Genomic DNA, 19193 nt, shown 5'->3' with positions numbered 1-19193 from the left:
CTGAGCCCACCATATTTGTACTTTTTTTATTTCAGTACTGCTTTTTTGCTAAAATCTGACAATTCCAAAAGCTTGCATAATTTTTCAAATGAGCAAAAACATGCAAAAAGATTAACGATATCTGAAAAAAGTGAACCAGTTCCCTCTATAAGGGCTGCAGGTGTCTTGCTTGTGATAGAACAAATATCTTGGAATAGTGTTGGCTGCTTTGGAAAGGCCCGCCTCTTAGTAACAATAGCTGTGTATGTATAATGCAAAAAAACACCATATCAAATGTGGGCTTTTCTTTTAGAACTTTGTATGCCATTTTTACATTCTGCTTATCCCAATATTTCTATTTTAATGCAACCCCATTTCATCAAACCCTGCAACCTCAGTGCTTTATAAAAAAAAAAAAGTGGAGAACCAAACTACATCTACGGGAGCAGAATTGAAATCCCATGTTGCCTACATCATGTTCATCTCTGTTATGAACACGCCAACATATCTGCAGGACTCATAATCTCATTGGCTGTTTCTGTGATGAATCTTCGGGCTCTGTAGAGGCTAGAAGATAAACGGGACTTCACTTCCTTAAAACAAATATGTTTAGTTTGAAGTCTGATAAATATTTGACCTAAATACATATATGGCATTTTAACTTTGATCATGTTCTGACTCAAGAGGTTAACAATGACACAAAAGGCTGTAAAATGATCTTTCCTCCTTACTTAAATGCTGGTAATCTCAGCGCTAAGCCCTCTGGGAAATGGAGTCCCAATCATCCTCCATTTTGATCATGGTCTCCAATGACAATGCCTCAGTCCTTCCTGCATTTTACCTGCCAGCCCTCCTTTTTTGAGAATGTAAATGAGAAAATGTTTTTTAATTCTTAGTGAAGAAAAAAACATTTTTTTTAAAGAATTTGAAAGGTTTTATTTTTTATTTCTATGGCCAACCTGTAAGCTAGGTTTAAAAAAAAAAAAAAAAAAGTGTTTGAACAGGTTTTACAAAAGGTGTAAAACTTTTTTTATTTCTTAATAAAAAATGTGTCTTCAGAAAATGAACTCATGAGTTTTATGTCCCTGCATGATTGCTCATAATATGTGTATGTTCAGATTGTATCGTTACAACGCTTACACAACAAAAGAAACCGTTATATAACGGCACACCCACAGTTGAGACATTTTTACACACGAACACCATTTCAGTCAAATTCAATTTCCCAACTCGTGGGAGTTATGTACCCAAATCCCCTCGACAGCATAATACACAGTAATCCTACAAATCCTGTAATACAAGATTTCAGGTTTCAAGCCCATGCAGGACGCTCCATTCCTCCGCAGGCATTGCTGCCAGTTTCCCTTTCATGTGAAAGTAGTACAACGGGCTGGAAACTGATTTGTGGCAAATGCAGGTACTGTAACCATATGTCATTAAGATGTATTGTATCTGGCACCTGATAATTGTTTGTTTGTTTTTATAATGCCAAGTATCTATACCCAATTGTCTTAAGTTCCTCTGGGGGTTTGTTGTCAACAGTAAATGCACACATTAGCATTGTATACTTAACATGTTTCAATTTCCATTGAATTTAAAAAATGAATGCTCCAGTCTGGTCCGCATGAACAATGTCTGAATGATCTCACCGAGGGCCACCAAACACCGCTTGCTGGCTGGCTGGTTCTATCACTTGTTTCGACATCACACTTTGAGTTTTTCATATTTTGAGATTCTTAGATTTTTTCCCATTTTTTAGGACCTTTAAAAATATATATATTCTGCCATACTATATACATACTAATATATTTTATTTAATTTTTAAATGTTACAGTATGTCCACTGTAGAGGACGTCAGGAACATTTTAGTTTGAAAAGACAGCCAAAGTTAACAGACTATGTAACGTATTATGGTTATGGAGTGATATTAAGAATACATTCACCATTATTTAAAACATGAATAAGTATCTGAGCATTGCTGTTTATTTGGTCTTTATAAAACTAGCTTGGTTTTTGGTGAATCTTTCCAGATCTTCAAAGACTTTGTAGTCGATGTAGTGGGAAAGTACCTCATTGACTCCAGTCAGCACGGGCTGTAGGGTCATCTTGACTAGTTGTATGGATGTGATCTCCATTTGACCTGCTCATAGAAACAAAGCTTGCATTCCTGAGGCCATTCTCATTTGTCATGGCTCCACTTAAAATAAAACAACAATAAGACATACGTGCTACTCTTGGCCCACAGGGGGCCATGTCTTTCCAGCTCGTCCCTATCTGTCTCTCTGTCTGTATCTGTGCGCTCATGGAGCCCCCTGCACCCCCCCCCTTCTTCTTGACCCTCTTCTATCCCAGGTGTGAAATCCTCACCTCTCTCATCACCTGAGAGCTCAACATCTGAATCTCCCTGAACTTTCTGAACAGGAAATGTCTGCTTCAGTTCCGTCTCCTGGCTGCAACAATCCTGACGTCCACTAGAATGGACATTTATAAAAGGGCTGTTATTTGAAAACTTAAATTATTTAATTGCTTTCAGAACTAATTCTATAGTTCCTCACATGTTAATAAACAAAAACATATATGATTTTCATGGTAAAACTTACAATTATTCAACAATATTTGACTTCTCCTCCTGCTTCTATAAAAAAACTACAGTGGACATTTTCAATGGGCTGGGTCCCAGGAGGGTATGTATGTATGTATGTATGTATGTATGTATGTATGTATGTATGTCTGTATACTAACTATACAATAGACTTTTTGTATGACATTTTCCATACAATAGACTACATACTACATACAGACTGGATGTAAGGCTTTCACTTGTCTTATAACTACAAAAAGCCTTTCATAATTCAACCAAAACAAAGAACTACAAATTAAACTTCAATTACATTCATACTTAACATTAAATGCCTCTTAGACCATCATCTTTTACATCCCTAAGTTAACATGTATGGGTTGTGTATACTATGGCACGTGTCATTAGCTGGGTTACATCAATGTGCTTCTTGTTTCTTTATAGCAACACTTTGGGGAAATGAGGTCGACAACATGACTTTAAAATCAACTCTTATTGTGGTTTGAAGTAAATGATGTGATGCCTTTGCAGCCGTGGGAACTGTAAGTGTGAGTAAATGTGTTCTGTATTTTTCCAAAGTAAGGGATTTGTCTTCATGGTGGCAAGTGAGCTTAACAACCCCACCTGTGCTCATAAGCTAAGCTAACTGCTGAACAACACAAACGGCTCCCCCCTCATGAATGTGGCTGCATGTTCTGAAAGAACTGCAGTCAGTAGCTCTGTAAACAGCTTCGGATTATGGGATATTTCCCCCAAACACCCGTTTCACAACGGGGAAATAAAGGCTCAGACATAATGGAGATTAATGGAAACAGACCATTTCCCAGACTGTAACTTTCCCTCGGTCGGTCCCATTCTTATCTTCACAACCAAACCACGGACTCCCAAGAGTGTTTACATGCTGCATGAAATTCTAATAAAATGGCCTTTTATGCCGAACAGTAAGTCACCCCTACAGACATAACGCTCTTTGGGCTTTGTTCCTTTTATTGTCTTGATTATAATGTTGCCTGGAAACGTGGTACACAAATAGCACCATGTTGTTGATGTGCATTGCTCCCACGTGAGCTGACAAAGAGGATGTTGGTAGCTTGAAACATCCTAATATAAATGTTGCAGTTGTTTTTCAGAAGCTTGACCTTTAAATAACCATCACTCCAAAGAAAGAAACACAACGTTGACATTTCCATTCGGCGCCTGCCGGCTCCAGGAATAGACTTCACTGCTCAGAACTCTTTTTCTCCTCATGACAGTTTTTTGGCCTTCACACAAAGCAGCAAGCAAAACCAAATCTGTGTGTTTTTAAGATCAGTGTTTCATGGTGCTTTCATGGGGGGGTTTGTACTGTGAAAAATAGAACAGGAAGTGCAAGCGTAAAGGGAGTAAGGGATGATGTGAAGATCAAAGAAGGCCTTATCAAGTTTCATTTGGACCCCAGGATGTGATGGTTACTCGGTGCAGGCCACAGGGACAATAATGCACTTTTGCAGATATGGCAGGTCCATCCCCTCCACAGCGTATACCAGTTACTGCAAAATAATGATCTAAATAACCTTTTGAGAATTGCTTTTATGTTATTATTTTCTATTTGTTTTGTGTTTAGATGCTTGGGTTTAATAAATAGTTTCTTACATTTTCGTATTTTTTACGGTGTTCCGCTTTATGTGAAAGCCCTTTGTTACACTGTTTTAAAAGGTGCTATATAAATAAAGCTGAATATGAATTATTATTATAGTTTGTGTAATTAAACATCTTTTAGTAAGATTGAAAAAAGGCCAATGTATGCAATACATGATTGACAAAGTTCATGATGTAGTATATTATGTCATATAAAATCTTATGCTATATTAAAAGTCATAGAAGAAGTATAGGACCATGAAAACGAGTCATTCGGGGAAAAGTACCGCAGTGTGAACGCGGCTAATAGCCGCGTTCACACTGCGGTACTTTTCCCACAAAGGTTCATGCGAATTTAGTTCAGTACATATGGAAGCCCATTTCCGCCACTTGAAAAAAATAAAATCCCCCATGGAAAGTCGAAATAATGAGATAAAAAGTAATAATAATGAGATAAAAAGTCATAATAATGAGATAAAAAGTCATAATTATGAGATAAGAAGTGCGCATGTGCTGCAGTGGCGCTGTCTTTAAAGGTCCCTTCATCACCTTGCAAACAGCATCTATCTAGTCCTAAATAAGGTAACTATTACAGGTGACTTTTGTAAATGTTAGATGTTACATATAGCCTATATTGCAGCTAAACTACAACAATGCAGTTCATAGCTTTGACATTACCCGTTATGAACTATAATATATATGCCTATAGTTTTGTGGTAACGTTCACGCCACTAATGACAATAGTGTAGGCATACTGCCGCTGTGAGTTGCTCTAACTCTAACCCGTGAACGTTACCACAAAACTATAGGCATATATATTCTATTCATAACAGGTAATGTCAAAGCTATAAACTGCATTGTTGTAGTGTAGCTGCAATATAGGCTATATTTAACATCTAACATTTACAAAAGTCACCTGTAATAGTTACCTTATTTAGGACTAGATGCTAGGGATGTGCATCTCCATCACTGAGGCCGATACGATGCGCATCTCGATACGTTGCCACGATACGATACATTAACGATACATTTGAAACACCAGGTGATACGATACGATACGATTCACCCCTGTTGCGATACAGTTCGATACGATTTGATTCAATATTATGCGATTCGGTGCGATACGATGCGATTCAACACAATGCAAAAATAATGATACTTCAATTTGGTACGACAGAGGATTTTTGTTTTATTCCTTATATGCAGCAAATCATACATTAACAAAAAAGTGCTTTACATATTTGGTACTGCACATCCCATCATGCCGTTTATTTTGTTACCTTTAAAAGCTCTCCAGAGTACTGTACAATTGTATAACACCTCACAGTTAAACAATGTAAGGATGCATTGCTCATGATTAACAATGTGCAAATAACAGCTACCACAGTGCCATGCCCATACAGCTGCCAGCCTGATGTGCTTAACACTCATCCATAGGCTGACTCACCAGTGAGCAGAAAGCAGTGGGTTCTATAGGAACAATAAAGAATACAAATAACCTTTCACAAACAGGTATTTCATAACTGCTTACAGTAAGGAAGACATTTAAATTATTATTGACCGTCACATGCTGCTGTAAACTAAACACCACTCTCTCTGACAGATCACCTCACTGAGTGATTTAACTCATATGTCTAACTTTAAGGTTTCTCTTTTCAGCCGCAGACCCCATGTCGCCTCTTTATGTGCGTCGCTAAGTTCCTCGTACTACGTGTGTACTTTAAAGCGGCTCGGCATCGTTTACAATTTGCGAGCGATTTTTCAAGTTGACTGTAGTATATAGTGCCGCGCACATATACCATCAGGACGTTACTGATGGGGTGCGGCTGCGGAGTGATACTGTGTGTATGCAAGCCCGCATCTAGGACGGATCTATGTATCATGGCTGTAGACCTGTTGAGTAATAAAGATACCTCATACAAAGGTCTACGGATACCTTATTACTCTCCATGACCTGCGGTCAACTATATAGCATAAAGGATTATTACACCGTCTTTCTTGAACAATCCGAAGTGTTGCCAAACGTTTGATTTGTAGGTATTTTTCGGTGCGCTGTGTTTCTCTTTCTCCTCAACTTCCGTGTGTGTTGATAACTGAGACTCTCGGCCTCGGGCGAAGCAAATATCCAAATCAAAGATCGTCTCTGCTGAGCGTTGACGCAATCGATGCATCGCGAGTTCAACCCGGTTCAACCCAAACTGTAGCCGATGTGCACTCTTTCAACCGGTGCACTCGCATCTTGAACGTTTATGCCGATGCGAATCGGTGAATCTTAACATCTCTACTAGATGCCGTTTGCATGGTGGAGAGCAGCAAGGTGATGAAGGGACCTTTGAAGACAGTGCCACTGCAGCGCATGCGCACTTCTTATCTCATAATTATGACTTTTTATCTCATAATTATGACTTTTTATCTCATTATTATGACTTTTTATCTCATAATTATGACTTTTTATCTCATTATTTCGACTTTCTTATCTCATTATTATGACTTTTTATCTCATAATTATGACTTTTTATCTCATTATTTCGACTTTCTTATCTCATAATTATGACTTTTTATCTCATTATTATGACTTTTTATCTCATAATTTCGACTTTCTTATCTCATAATTATGACTTTTTATCTCATTATTTCGACTTTTTTATCTCATAATTATGACTTTTCATGGGGATTTTATTTTTTTCAAGTGGCGGAAATGGGCTTCCATAAGTACAGATCGCGTTCACACCAGAAAAAGTCCCTGGGGGTGGATTAGGCAAATGAAGCCGCTGACGTTACTTCTTCTTCTTCTGCTTTGGGTTTACTGGCAGGCCGCAACCCACTTCACGGCGTATACTGCCGCCCAAAGTCCCCGGCCGGAAGTCCCCGGAGTTGGGGAAGGCTTCAGTGGAAGCTGCTGGGAGTCCCAGCGGCTTCTACTGAAGCCTTCCGAGTAAATCGCAAGAACGCCGACACCTCCTCATCTCCACCGCTCCCATGTTTTATTTGTGTTGCCATAAGTCAGTCTCTCTGCGTTTCTGCGCTGGGCTAATGCTAATGCTAATAATGCTAATGCGAGGATAATAAAATGGCGGCTTCACAAAACTTTTTGGGAGTTTTACGGGGTGTGGTTTGCAATTCGCCCAGCCAATCAGGAATATAGCTCTTTTCTCAAAAAACAGCCGCTCGAAAGTCCCTGCTCTCTAGCAGGGACTTTCGAGGGGGTAAAAAGGTTCGCATGAACGACTTTTAGTACCGGCTCTTTTTGGTGTGAACGCGATCATGAACTAAGTTCGCATGAACCTTTGTGGGAAAAGTACCGCAGTGTGAACGCGGCTATTAGTCATGAAATAAAACATTTGAAAAAAATCACAAGATAGTTTGTTTTAAAACATTTCCAAAAGGATTCAGTTTTCTTTTCACATGGTTTTCAGGTATTTTTTCAGTTGAGTTTTAGTTACTTATTTACTTTAGGTCTAGTTGCTTTCACCACTATAGAAACAGGGAAGCTCCTGGGTTTCCTTTAGGCACATTCACACCAAGCAAAGGATGTAGTTAAAATACAAGATGTACTAGAATAATTACTATTCTTTCACACACACATACGGGTTTTGGGCCGAGGGCGACACCGTACTTCCGGTATGTGCCATTTCACGCGAGGTGCAAGCAGAATATCATAGTCTATTGCCTTAATCAATATCTAGTCAACTCTAAAATACCACATATATGCATTGGCATGATAATATTATTTTGACAAGTGGGGTATTCACCTGGTGTTTCCAGAATATAGACGTAGATGCTGCCAAAATCGACCGAAGGCCACTTTCGAGGGTCGTTTTTCCATACATCCGCAGGCAGTCTGTAAGGGCAATCGGACGACCCACACAGCTCTAGTTTACGCTGGTAACGACCTAGAGCACACCCCTCAAGTCCAGAGATGTAATCCGAAGACATGCAGCGATTTCTTCGGTTGTTAATTCAGAAAAAAAAACCTAGTGTGCTCTGCCTGGCTACGTTAGCTAGCTGTTTACATTAGCACCTCCAGGAAAATGGCGGATTTATATATATATCTATGGCGCGCGTTGCATTGTGGGTAGCTCGTGACGTCACTGTGTGTGAAAGAATACTCTACTATATATGATGAATGCATATGCCAGAGGAGGTGGAAGTATACAACCAATGACGACGTGTGACACAGAGCAGAGACAGAGTTTCTTATCATAAGGCTGCGTGCATATCATTGGAATTGTGGGGAAGAAGTGTGTGTGTGTGTGTGTGTGTGTGGCCTAGCATTACTATACTTGTGGGGACCTACATCTGTTTACAGTCACATGTGGGGACTCGCCTCCCTTATGGGGACAAAATGGAGGTCCCCATAAGGGGAATCATTCATTTAGGGTGAAGACTTGGTTAGGTTTAGGATTAGGGGTAAGGGTAAGGGTTAGGGTTAGGCATGTGTTGGTTATGGTTAAGGTTAGGATAAGTCTCCAGAAAATGCATGTAAGTCAATGTAATGTCCCCTGGAGTGATGTATACATGGTATGTGTGTGTGTGTGAGTGATGAGCAGAAACGTATACACACATACTGTAAAATAAACAATTTTATTCAGCAGACTAAAAAAAAAAAAGATCACGTGTCACACTGTACCCATGGACAGGAAAATAAATACTTAAAAAGAGGCTCAATTACTTACATGGGAACGCACTCGTTTCAACATAAACAGCCACACACACACAACACTTACACACAGTTCATTATAAATGTGTACATGCTGGCCCCCTACCCGATATAACTCCAACCTCACACACACATGGCTAGTTCAGGAACTAACACATCTTGCATGATATGCATGCAGCATGCAGCTTGTGCCGTGACACTCTGATAGCCTTCACTCAGAAGTATTAACTCCACTTCAGTGACTTTAATTGGAAAAAACAAACATCAAACCCATGTTCATTTTTAGTTGTGATATTATTTCTGGACAGGTTCTAGAATTTCGGTTGAAAAGTTTGCATTCAAGAAAAGGAGCGATTCAAACAGACTGTCTTATTGTCACACAAGTATTCTGTTTACATTTCAAGAGGCTGACTATGCTAATGTTCAAGTTCTTCTTTGTATGTTGTGCCTCTTCTGTGCTTTAATGTTGAAAGAGCTGAGTGTGTGAGAGAGAGACTCCCTCTGGACTTTAGCCCTTGCAGACCATTCACATGCACACACAACTATATACACACTACAGGGGCCTATACTACGAAGCTGGTTCAACCTAACCTGGATATGTTTGAGTTAGCCGGTTGGCCTAATCCAAAACATACTTCCTGAATGAAAAGTGAACTTTAATACTAGTCAAAAATGAAGAAGTTAAACTTTAAACATCCATGACTTAAACACTTTATCCAGGATCAAAGCCACAGAGCTGCACCTGCAAGGTGAATACAGCTGGAAAAGAAAAAGTGTTTGAATGCGTATATTAACAGGTTTATGATATCACTGCCCGTCTAAAACACGATCTGACTTCAATTACATTTGTCTCGAGTGTTTCGTCAACTTATGTGTTGCTTCAAATAATACTTCTGCATCCAGTCTGTGACGCTGTGAGTGTTGCACGGCCAGATACGGCTCAGCTGACTCAGATAAGGAGATATATGAATATGATACATTATGAAGTGATATGCCGCGGACTGTACTTAATGTACTCTGATCCGGTTACTTATGTTGTGGCCGATATTTAAGTAAGCTTTCTTAACGCTAATGTTATAATAGTCAGATTGCTCTGAAGATGGAGGTGATATTCTATTCATGTTCACGTTCACACAGTCGGTGATTTTTGCCGGCCGTCTTTCCTGCGACGGCAGTTTTTCTGTATTTCCTTTCTCCTGTAATATGACTTGATCGCTTTAAACTCCGCACACTGAGCTCTGATTGGTCAGCAGGCGGTGCTTTCACTGAGTTGAGCTCTTAGGCCTGCAACCTAACCTGGTCCCCGACCAGGTTAGCTGCTTAGCATATATTACCATGGAGATCTAGCCTGCTAAAAAGAGAACCAGCTTCGGATGACCGGAAAGCCGGAGTTTTCCCTGAATTTAGCCGCTAAGCGAAAATCCTGCTTCGCAGTATACCCCCCAGGTACGGGAAAACCCCAACATGCATCATATGACCCTTTCAGACAAAACAGACCAAAATAATGCCAGACCAGTAACCCAACATAAAATTAGACATTTTTATTGTTTTTACTTGGGATCTCATCTCATGTCTTCTCGAAAAGAGAAGTATAGCAATACACTTGTTTCATAGAAAAAACCAAAACAACAACAACAACAACAACGTTATACATTTGATTTTCTCCTTCATAATTCTTGTTTTGTATTTCCTCCCATATTTTGGAAGAGTAGTATTGTTATAGAAAAATACTATATTACATAGAATAGAATTTTACACAATTTGAAAAAGATACACAATATCAACGCATACATTATTATTGGCCCAATCCGGAATCGCATTAAGCTTTGATGCGACTTGTCAACACATATTTAATTGAAAGGATCTTCAAAGTGTACAGTCACAGTGAGTACATTGTTTGTGTTCATTTTTACAGTGATGGCAAGACTGGGCAGCTCATTATAGTTATTTACTAAACTAGTTCTCTGGGAAAAATGCTATAAGCTAGCTAACAGATACTAAAACTACTAAGTTAACTACATTTTCTATGCAGAAAACTGATGGTTAAAGTTAGCTAAGTATGTTTTATAGTTATTACTGCCCTAACGGTAACTGTGTTGAACATTAAGTTAATGGCTTATAGATAGTTAAGCTAGCAAGACATCAGCTATATTTAGCTAGATAGCTCTGTCTCCTAGCCAAAGGGGACTTCTTGGATAGCTATATGATTACCAGCCCTTTTTAAAATAAAACTTAAAAGCCTTCATAAATCATTAACAAGGATAATCGGAATTAATGTAAGGATCAAAAATGATTTGTAACCAAGCATAATCAATAGTTATCTATTGTTGAACAGATCGAAGTATAGGTGGTGTTCAGGCCACGCTACACACGGTTAGCTAGCAGATAACAACCTCCAATCCCGTCCACTGTAGGGTTGAAAACTTCCCCTCTTTTCTCACGCAGTACAAACAGAAAGTTGTGACTTGACATAAAGAGCAGTCTTTGTTCCACTTGTATCCACATTAAAACACTGAACACATGACTGTCTTACATTTCACAGTTACGAATCATGCAGTAGAAACCCCGACACGTGCTCCAGCTCAAACAGGAAACAACAAGTAATGACTTGCTGCAAAAGCTGTCAATAAGAAAAAGAGGAGGCAACTCACTCCACTTCCACAGCCTGGTTCCAGGACTGGTCAAAGGGATTTGAGCTAGCATCCTCTTGGTAAGAAAGTGGGTTAGGCCCAGTTAGGTCAAAAATAAAACCAACATATCTTGTGTGAATGTGTGCTGTCAGGAGTCGTTGTGTAATAGTAAGCATTTGAAATTGTGCAGACGATGATGGGATGAATGTTAGATTATATAACAGCCTTGTGACATTTATGACATCTTTTCACACGGTATACAGGGGGTAATGACAACAGCTAGATAGGTTACATGGTATAACTGTCACACATCCTTCTGACATTCATTGCAGACATATTCTCCACCCAAACTAAATACAATTAGTAACTAATCATTTGTATTTTTAAGGTTTTGCAGTATCAGTCCTATATTGTCCCAAGCATGTTTTGTTGTAATTTCAACCACTTAACTACACGTGGGATTTACAATCATACACATGTGATGAGGTTGTATATTTCTTCTTAACTTCACTCATCACATTTATTACGATTCCGGATTGGGCTTAAACTGACCTTTGACCCAGAAATGCATAGGGAGTATGGATGACCACACATACGTACATACGTACATTAAAACAAACAAAAAAGTTTGAAAGGCTTTTCTCACCACTTTTTTCTTTTTTTTTGTTACTTTACAAAACCTTTATTTTTTTGGCCACTTGACATTTCGTAAAAATACTCAGACATGTTCGTAAATGAGATTACTTACAGTGCATGGTATTTAACAGTGTGCTTCTTTTGTAGTAAGTGCTTGGAGACCCTTTTTTCCTATGTATGAAAACGTTGTCTCTCTTTACACTGTGTTCAGTCTCGTGGGGGTCCGGAGCGCCCCACAGCCCTGAAAGGTTTCACCACTGTACAATGAGATGTACACCGCCTAGCTCTCTTTCTCTGAAACACTCAAAGATTCACACACACACATATTCACACAAACATGCTCAAAAATTCATACATGCGTAAAAGAAAAGAGAAACACTGACATTCTTGGATACGTACATGTAAACACACGTGTATATTGTACACACATAGAAACCGCCACACAAACTGTTGTTAGCGTACCAATAAAGCAAAACACAGCAGTCTCACGGCATTTGGTGTTATAGTCACGAAAATTAATTAATCTTTCGTGTTCACCAACACGATAACGCCATTTTTTTCGTGTCACACAGAACAATTTTAGAAGCAATGTATTTCTATTGGTAGTATGTTTCGTGCCTGCACCAAATATAACAATTAGAAGGAAACAAATATGAGAAATACAGATTTCAGTATTCTGAGGGCTCTTTGCCTAATTTATTTTCCTCCCGACGGCAAAACAACTCCGACATTATACAATTTAAAATAAAATGGATAGGGTTAGGCTTAGGGTAAGATTATTAAACAAAGAACATTTTTTACGAAACCCACAGCTTCCGGTCTTCCAGGACCCTACCGACAACAATACTGGTGCAGGCGCGAAACACACTACCAATAGAAATACATTGCTTTTCAAATCGTTCTGTGTGACACGAAACAAAGGGGAACATCATGATGGTGAACACGAATCAATAGATTAAATTAACTTTGTGACGATAACACGGAATGCCGTGAGACGTGGTTGGATACAGTCATATACACATCATTCTCACACACACACTGGTGTTCTCAAAGAGGGGGCAGCTGGATTGTAACAGTATTATGTAGCCAGTGGTGTAGTGGGGGTTTCTTACTGGGGGGACGCTATTTTAATTAGATCCAAACAAACGCCACACAAGTGCGCACGTGCGCAGTGCACTCAACAAAACGAGCAGACAGGTCCCACAGAACTACCCGCTATGCTTAGTCCTTACTTTAGATACTGTACTGCAAAAAGCAGACGGCGCAGCGCTCAAACACACACGACTCAAAACCACGGACACACCGGCACGTAAGTTACATAAACAATTTATAGGCCTGAGTTGCATAAGCTACAGTATTGCAACTAAGCCTCTCTCTCTCTCTCTCTCTCTCTCTCTCACTCTCTCTCTCCCTCGTCTCTATCTCCTCCTCTCTCTACTCTCTCTCTCCTCTCTCTCCCTCTTCTCCTCTCTCATCTCTCTCTACTCTCTCTCCTTCTCTCTCTTCATCTCTCTCTCTCGTCTCTCTCTCTCTCTCTCTAAGTGGGCGTACCCCCGCGTCCAACGCCCACTACACCACTGTATGTTAACATAGAGGGAGACATTGCAAAAAAAGAGAGGGAGAACAGAGGCTGTGATTGTTCCTGTTGAAAAATGTCCAATCCTTCAGAGGGCAAAGGCTATTCCGTCTCTTCTCTCTTTAAACACACACTCTGAATACTGTCGTATTCCTGTGTGTCTTTGTGTTGTATTTATTGTCGCTCAAACATTTTGTGCACTCACAACATTAGTTCTCTCTATTGTGCTTACATACAGGAACGCATATATAGAAATCTGACCGTAGCACACTCTTTCCTTCTGACACACACACTCCTGCCATGCGCAGCAGTCGCGTGGCAGCCAAAGCCTCACTTCTGTAATCCACAGATAATAAGGGCAAGCGTGAGTTTTTGCAGAATAAGAGAAAACATGGAGACAGGAATGAGAATGAAGCCATTTTGGAGGATTCAATAAGTATGATTTGTTTTCAACAGTACTGATTTCAATAGTTTTCTCTTACGTGCTTTATCTGCAGAGCAGCCACATCGTATGGGTTTTGTAGATCCCATACGCCAGGCCAAACTGATGGGCACGATTGAAATAAGAAATACATCTGAAATAAATCTGAAATGTTTAAAAGTAGCGGGAATGATTAGAACCTAAAGGATCATTGAAGTGTATGGAAACAAGGACAATGAAGACATCATTAAATGAACACCATGGCAATACTTGAGTAAGGTGTTGCTGCTACTATTCTGAATCTCTGTTGAAGGACCATTAGTTGCATTTATTAGATTTAAACTCGCTGCCAATCTTTTCCTAACGCACTTATAATACATGGGGGACAAATACCAGGTCACAGTGCACAACGCAATCTAAAGTTCATCCCAAATTGAGTTGCATCTTTCAGATATACCAAACTCATACACATGTACATTTGAAACAGAGATGCAGGATTCGTCACAGCCAAACACACCATAAGACAGCCCCAGCAACACGACCTCGTGTTATCTGTGCGTTCGGGCCGTGTTTCAGACAATACGCTTGTTCGTGTGTGTGACTTACTAAACGCCACCCACACTCTTCAGCATCCTCAATGCAGATGATGCCGTCTACTCCGATCACGGCCACACACAGGTCCGTTCTCCCTACAAAGTCAAACAGCAGTAACATGTTAATGTCCATGGCTGATCTGCAGATGTCATATGAAGGTGCTCAGTGAAGCATTTTTTGCCACAACTTGGTATTTATTTATGATTTCTTTTTAAAGTAGCTTGCTGTTCACACTGTAGCTCGTAATCTGTTACGTAGGCAGCACAAGTGGAGCATCTACCTATCTAAGAATCTTGATAAATAATCATTTAAACCAAATAGCGGAAACTACTCTTTGTTATGCTTGTACTTTTTACAATCACTCATATGTAAGCAGCAGTACGTGCTGGATTCAAATGACATCTGCGTGTAAAGCATAAACACTATATCAAACCATGCAGGGGGAATGTGAAGTCTTTACAAAACCACGTTATCTGCTGTTCAGACATGTATGTTGGGCTGTGAGCGCCTGGTCACATGTGTCTGTATGTAAGGGGACATTACAAATTGACCCAATAGTTTGTCTGTATTCTTAAAGATAAATGAAGTACACATTTTCCCACTGGCCTTTACATTTTCCACCATTTTGTTTACTTGCAACTCAAATCATATTTTCTGTTTGTTGCAAAGAAACATAGCTTTATTTCTGTTCTGTTATTATCTCTGAACCCCCCTCCAGCTCACAGTGTAAACACCAGTGATGCTGTAACTCGTTCTCCATGCTGTTAATGCCATTAAACCAATGTCTCAAAAAGAAAGAGGCGCCAGATGTGTCATCAAAGCGCTCCACAGAGCCCCTTTAATGACATACATGTGTTTCTCTGATCATTGTGACCCCTGACCCTGAGCAATGCTATCTGCATTGCATCCATGGCAGCTACCGCTCTTTGACTTTGTAGTTTAGGAATAAGCTGAGGCGATACCAACCCAGTGCTCCAAGACGTAGGCCGTGAAAGATTTGGCAACTCTTCAAGCCAAAAAACTAAAAAAGGTCAATAATCTAATAGATGGTGCAGAAAGAAAGACATGTTGCCACGCATGTCCATGAGCACAGCTGCCCCATTGACGACAATGTTGAAGCAATCAAGACAAAAATCCATCCCTTTATTCTTTTTCCCTTCGATGATTGGATAAAAAAAGAAGGAAATTGGCAGTTGTGATGACATCAGTGTCTTGACCTTGTAACTATGGCACACGTGGATATATATCACTGTGACCCTATTATGTGCAGAGGTATCTAATATACTCAAACGCCATGCGACAGCTGAGAGCTCATCGTGACCTTTCCCCAAAACAACTGAGCCGCAATATGGACTCTCACGACGGCCGCATTGTAGAAACAGCCGGATCAGTCTGAATGATGAGTAGTAATAGCTTTTCTAACAACAAATCTGCCAACTGAGCTAGGCAGTTTGAGCACTAGATATTTTTATAAACCTTGCATTAAAAACTGCTAGAATGACCTCATCCAAATTGCAGGTTTTTATGATTTTTTAAAGTCAAAATAATATTTAAAGAGTCAAAATCAGTGAATGGCCGGTTAAAGTGCCAGAGAAGTGGTTGTTCATGTTGGAACAACGCTGAACGCCTCAATGAGAGTCCCTGGTGGTTTCTCTGCAAGATCCCAGTGAGAATAATACGGTGTGACAGCAGTTCAACCCGGTGTGAATGGCAAGGGGTGGTTGTGTGAGCATGCAATTCACAGTGTGAGTGAGTTCCTGAAGGAGTCTCTGTGTTTCAGTAGAACTATTGCAAGCCGGTGGAGTGTGGTGTGGGTTTGGGCCAGTCTCAGTTGCAACTTAATCACCAGTTCTTGTACATCCCCTGCCGGTGTGGCAGAGTGTGTGCATGTGCATGTACAGTATGTGGAGAGATCTATCTGCTGTGTGTGTGTGTGTGTGTGTGTGTGTGTGTGTGTGTGTGTGTGTTACAGGTCTAGATGATGGTCAAACGTGTTGTTATTGTCCTCTGCGTCGTCGTCGTCGTCATTGGCCAGTGGGTTACGACTGATGACCAGCTCCAGTCTGTCCCCGGCCTCTGTGATCAGGGGCACCGCCAGGCAGCAGTCAAAGTCCCTGGTCCTCACGTGGTTCACCTGGACAAAGACGGGGAGCGGCAGAAAAGGGCTGCTTTTGTCAATTATACTGTGACATTCTGCCAGGCCTCTACTGCATTTCTCTTCACTTCTTGCTTGTTGGAGCGGCTTTTTGATTTAAGCAATTTAAATAAAGAGATAGAGGTTAGTTTGCTCACGTCTTTAACATCTGAAAGACTTAAGGAGCTTTGATTGGGCTGTAGATGCCGACTTTTGGTCAGATATGTTCACGGCCACTGAGGTAGGTTGCGCCGCCATCGATAAGCGACAATGACCATCTTCCCCTATCAACATGTGTTCGTCCTAGTCCTTTTTTATTTATATATAATGAAACCTGCCAATGAGACACCTGTTTCGGTCTCAGTTCTGTCCCGCTCCTGTTTTGGTGTGTGTGCGTGCTGCCCACTAACACTCCTAACGTTCGGTCTCTATGCTGTCAAATGTATTATCTCTTTGATTTACACACGGCATCTATTGCATGTCTGTCCGTCCTGGAGAGGGATCCCTCCTCTGCTGCTCTCCCTGAGGTTTCTCCCATGTTCCCTTTAAACTGTGGGTTTTCTCTGGAAGTTTTTCCCTGTACGATGTGAGGGTCTAAGGACAGAGGGTCTAAGGACAGAGGGTGTCGTTTTTCTCATACTGATATTCTGAACAATCTGTGCTGTTGTATTTGCTGTAAAGTGTCTCTACTGTAGGCTATTTTTATTTTATGTACAGCACTTTGGCTCGACCATAAATCGTTTATAAATGTGCTATATAAATAAAACTTGATTTGAATACTTGGGAAATAATAACAGAAGATATTAATGATCATGCAACATTTGAGCAGAGGCGCACGTGAAATGAATATAGTTCTATACAGTATGTATGTCTATGTATAGATCTTTAAACTCTGAGTATTACTGCTGCGTTCCAAATGTTGAACTTCTTTTAACTCTGTTAGCAGCTGTCAGGCCCTTCTCATGCCTTGAAAATAGTAGCTTGTGAAAGCTGGCACGCCATCTTGTCACCACTACCTCGTTTGACCACGCCTGCAGCATGTCTACATTGAAGACAATGAATGGTTTTGCACTTATTGATGTCTTTTATTCATAAATATGTGTCCCCGGTGTGTCAGGGAACTCACAAAGTGTCAGAAAATAAAACCCTCTCTCTTTTCCTCCGTACCCAAATCTCTAAAAACGGGGGAACAACGGAGCTGATCCAGATTTGAGTCTGATATGACGTAATATCAGAAATGTGGGCTGGCTTTACGCGCACAGCCCTAACGTTGCTGTATCAGAAACAATGCGCAGCGTGTTTTGGACGTAATATGGTCTTTGTTTACATTAGCAAGCATCGCTAACCCTCAGAGTTAACCTCTACTAGAGAGAGTATCAGTGGCGGCCGGCCCATAGGGGCACTAGGGGCGCCGCCCCACCTCTTCCCACATTCTAGATTGTCATTACAAAATATTGAAATGTTATTGATTGTCTACACTTTTTTTTTAATGAACAAGGTACATATTATATAGTTGGTGTCAGTTAATTGTATAATATACGTTCAAATATCGATATAAATTGTTTTACGATGTCTAAAGTTACTGATAAGTCACGTGTTTCCTGCTTGGGGCGCAGAAATCTTTGCCCATTGACTCTCGTTATAAGTGGTGCATGCGCAGTCCGCACCTCTTCAATGCAACAGATAGGAGCAGCTCGGGGCACACCAAACTGCGCCCAAAGCAGCTGTTGACACCGCCAACAACAAGGGGGCAACAGGAGCGCCAGAGTGAGTTATTGACGTTTGAATGAGAGACAGTTAGACGGAGACGGAGTGTAAACAAAACTAGATAGAATCAGAATACCTGTATTAGTCCCACAGAGGGGACATTTGCAGCGTTACAGCAGGAAAGAGCCACAGACAGCTTAGTGTTGCATATCTTACATGTAATAAAAAAGTACTAAGTTATAATATAATAAACAATATGCTAAAAAAAGTACTAAGTTATAGCGAATATGGAGAAGGAAAATGATGTTTAATCACTTAAAGAAACCATGGTCTCCAGAAACCATGGTCGACAATCATTCTAATGAGGCTCATGCAGGCACCGTCACCTGATGAATGTATATAAAATAGTCTTTACATTTTCACCAACTGTTTAATGAGCATTTAATGAGTGTGTGTGCAACTATAGAGTGACAGTGTACTGTAGATTAAATTAAGTGCAATTAACATGATCTATACAAATATTTTAAAATGAAATGCTTGAAACTATTGAAAAGCTTGTATTAATTTTAGGGCTGTCAAACGATTACAATTTTTAATCAGATTAATCACAGCTTAAAAATTAATTAGTTATGATTAATCACCATTCGAACTATGTCCAAAA

At 40.1% G+C, this 19193-nt stretch overlaps 1 protein-coding gene across 1 annotated transcript in view; it reads right to left on the bottom strand.

Moving 5' to 3' along the window:
* Positions 1-14631: 14631 nt before the first annotated feature.
* grip2b (glutamate receptor interacting protein 2b) overlaps positions 14632-19193 on the bottom strand; it is a 366783-nt gene continuing 362221 nt past the window's right edge. The window contains exon 23 of the mRNA XM_034082549.2: positions 14632-16825. Within this exon, the coding sequence (XP_033938440.1) occupies positions 16658-16825 (168 nt within the window). The 3' untranslated portion in view covers positions 14632-16657. The remainder of the gene's footprint in view (positions 16826-19193) is intronic.

The sequence above is a fragment of the Pseudochaenichthys georgianus genome, chromosome 5 (genome assembly GCF_902827115.2).
Source record: "Pseudochaenichthys georgianus chromosome 5, fPseGeo1.2, whole genome shotgun sequence".
NCBI lineage: Eukaryota > Metazoa > Chordata > Actinopteri > Perciformes > Channichthyidae > Pseudochaenichthys > Pseudochaenichthys georgianus.
The sequence above is the reverse complement of the archived record's forward strand: the minus strand, read 5'-3'. Positions and strand labels throughout refer to the sequence as shown.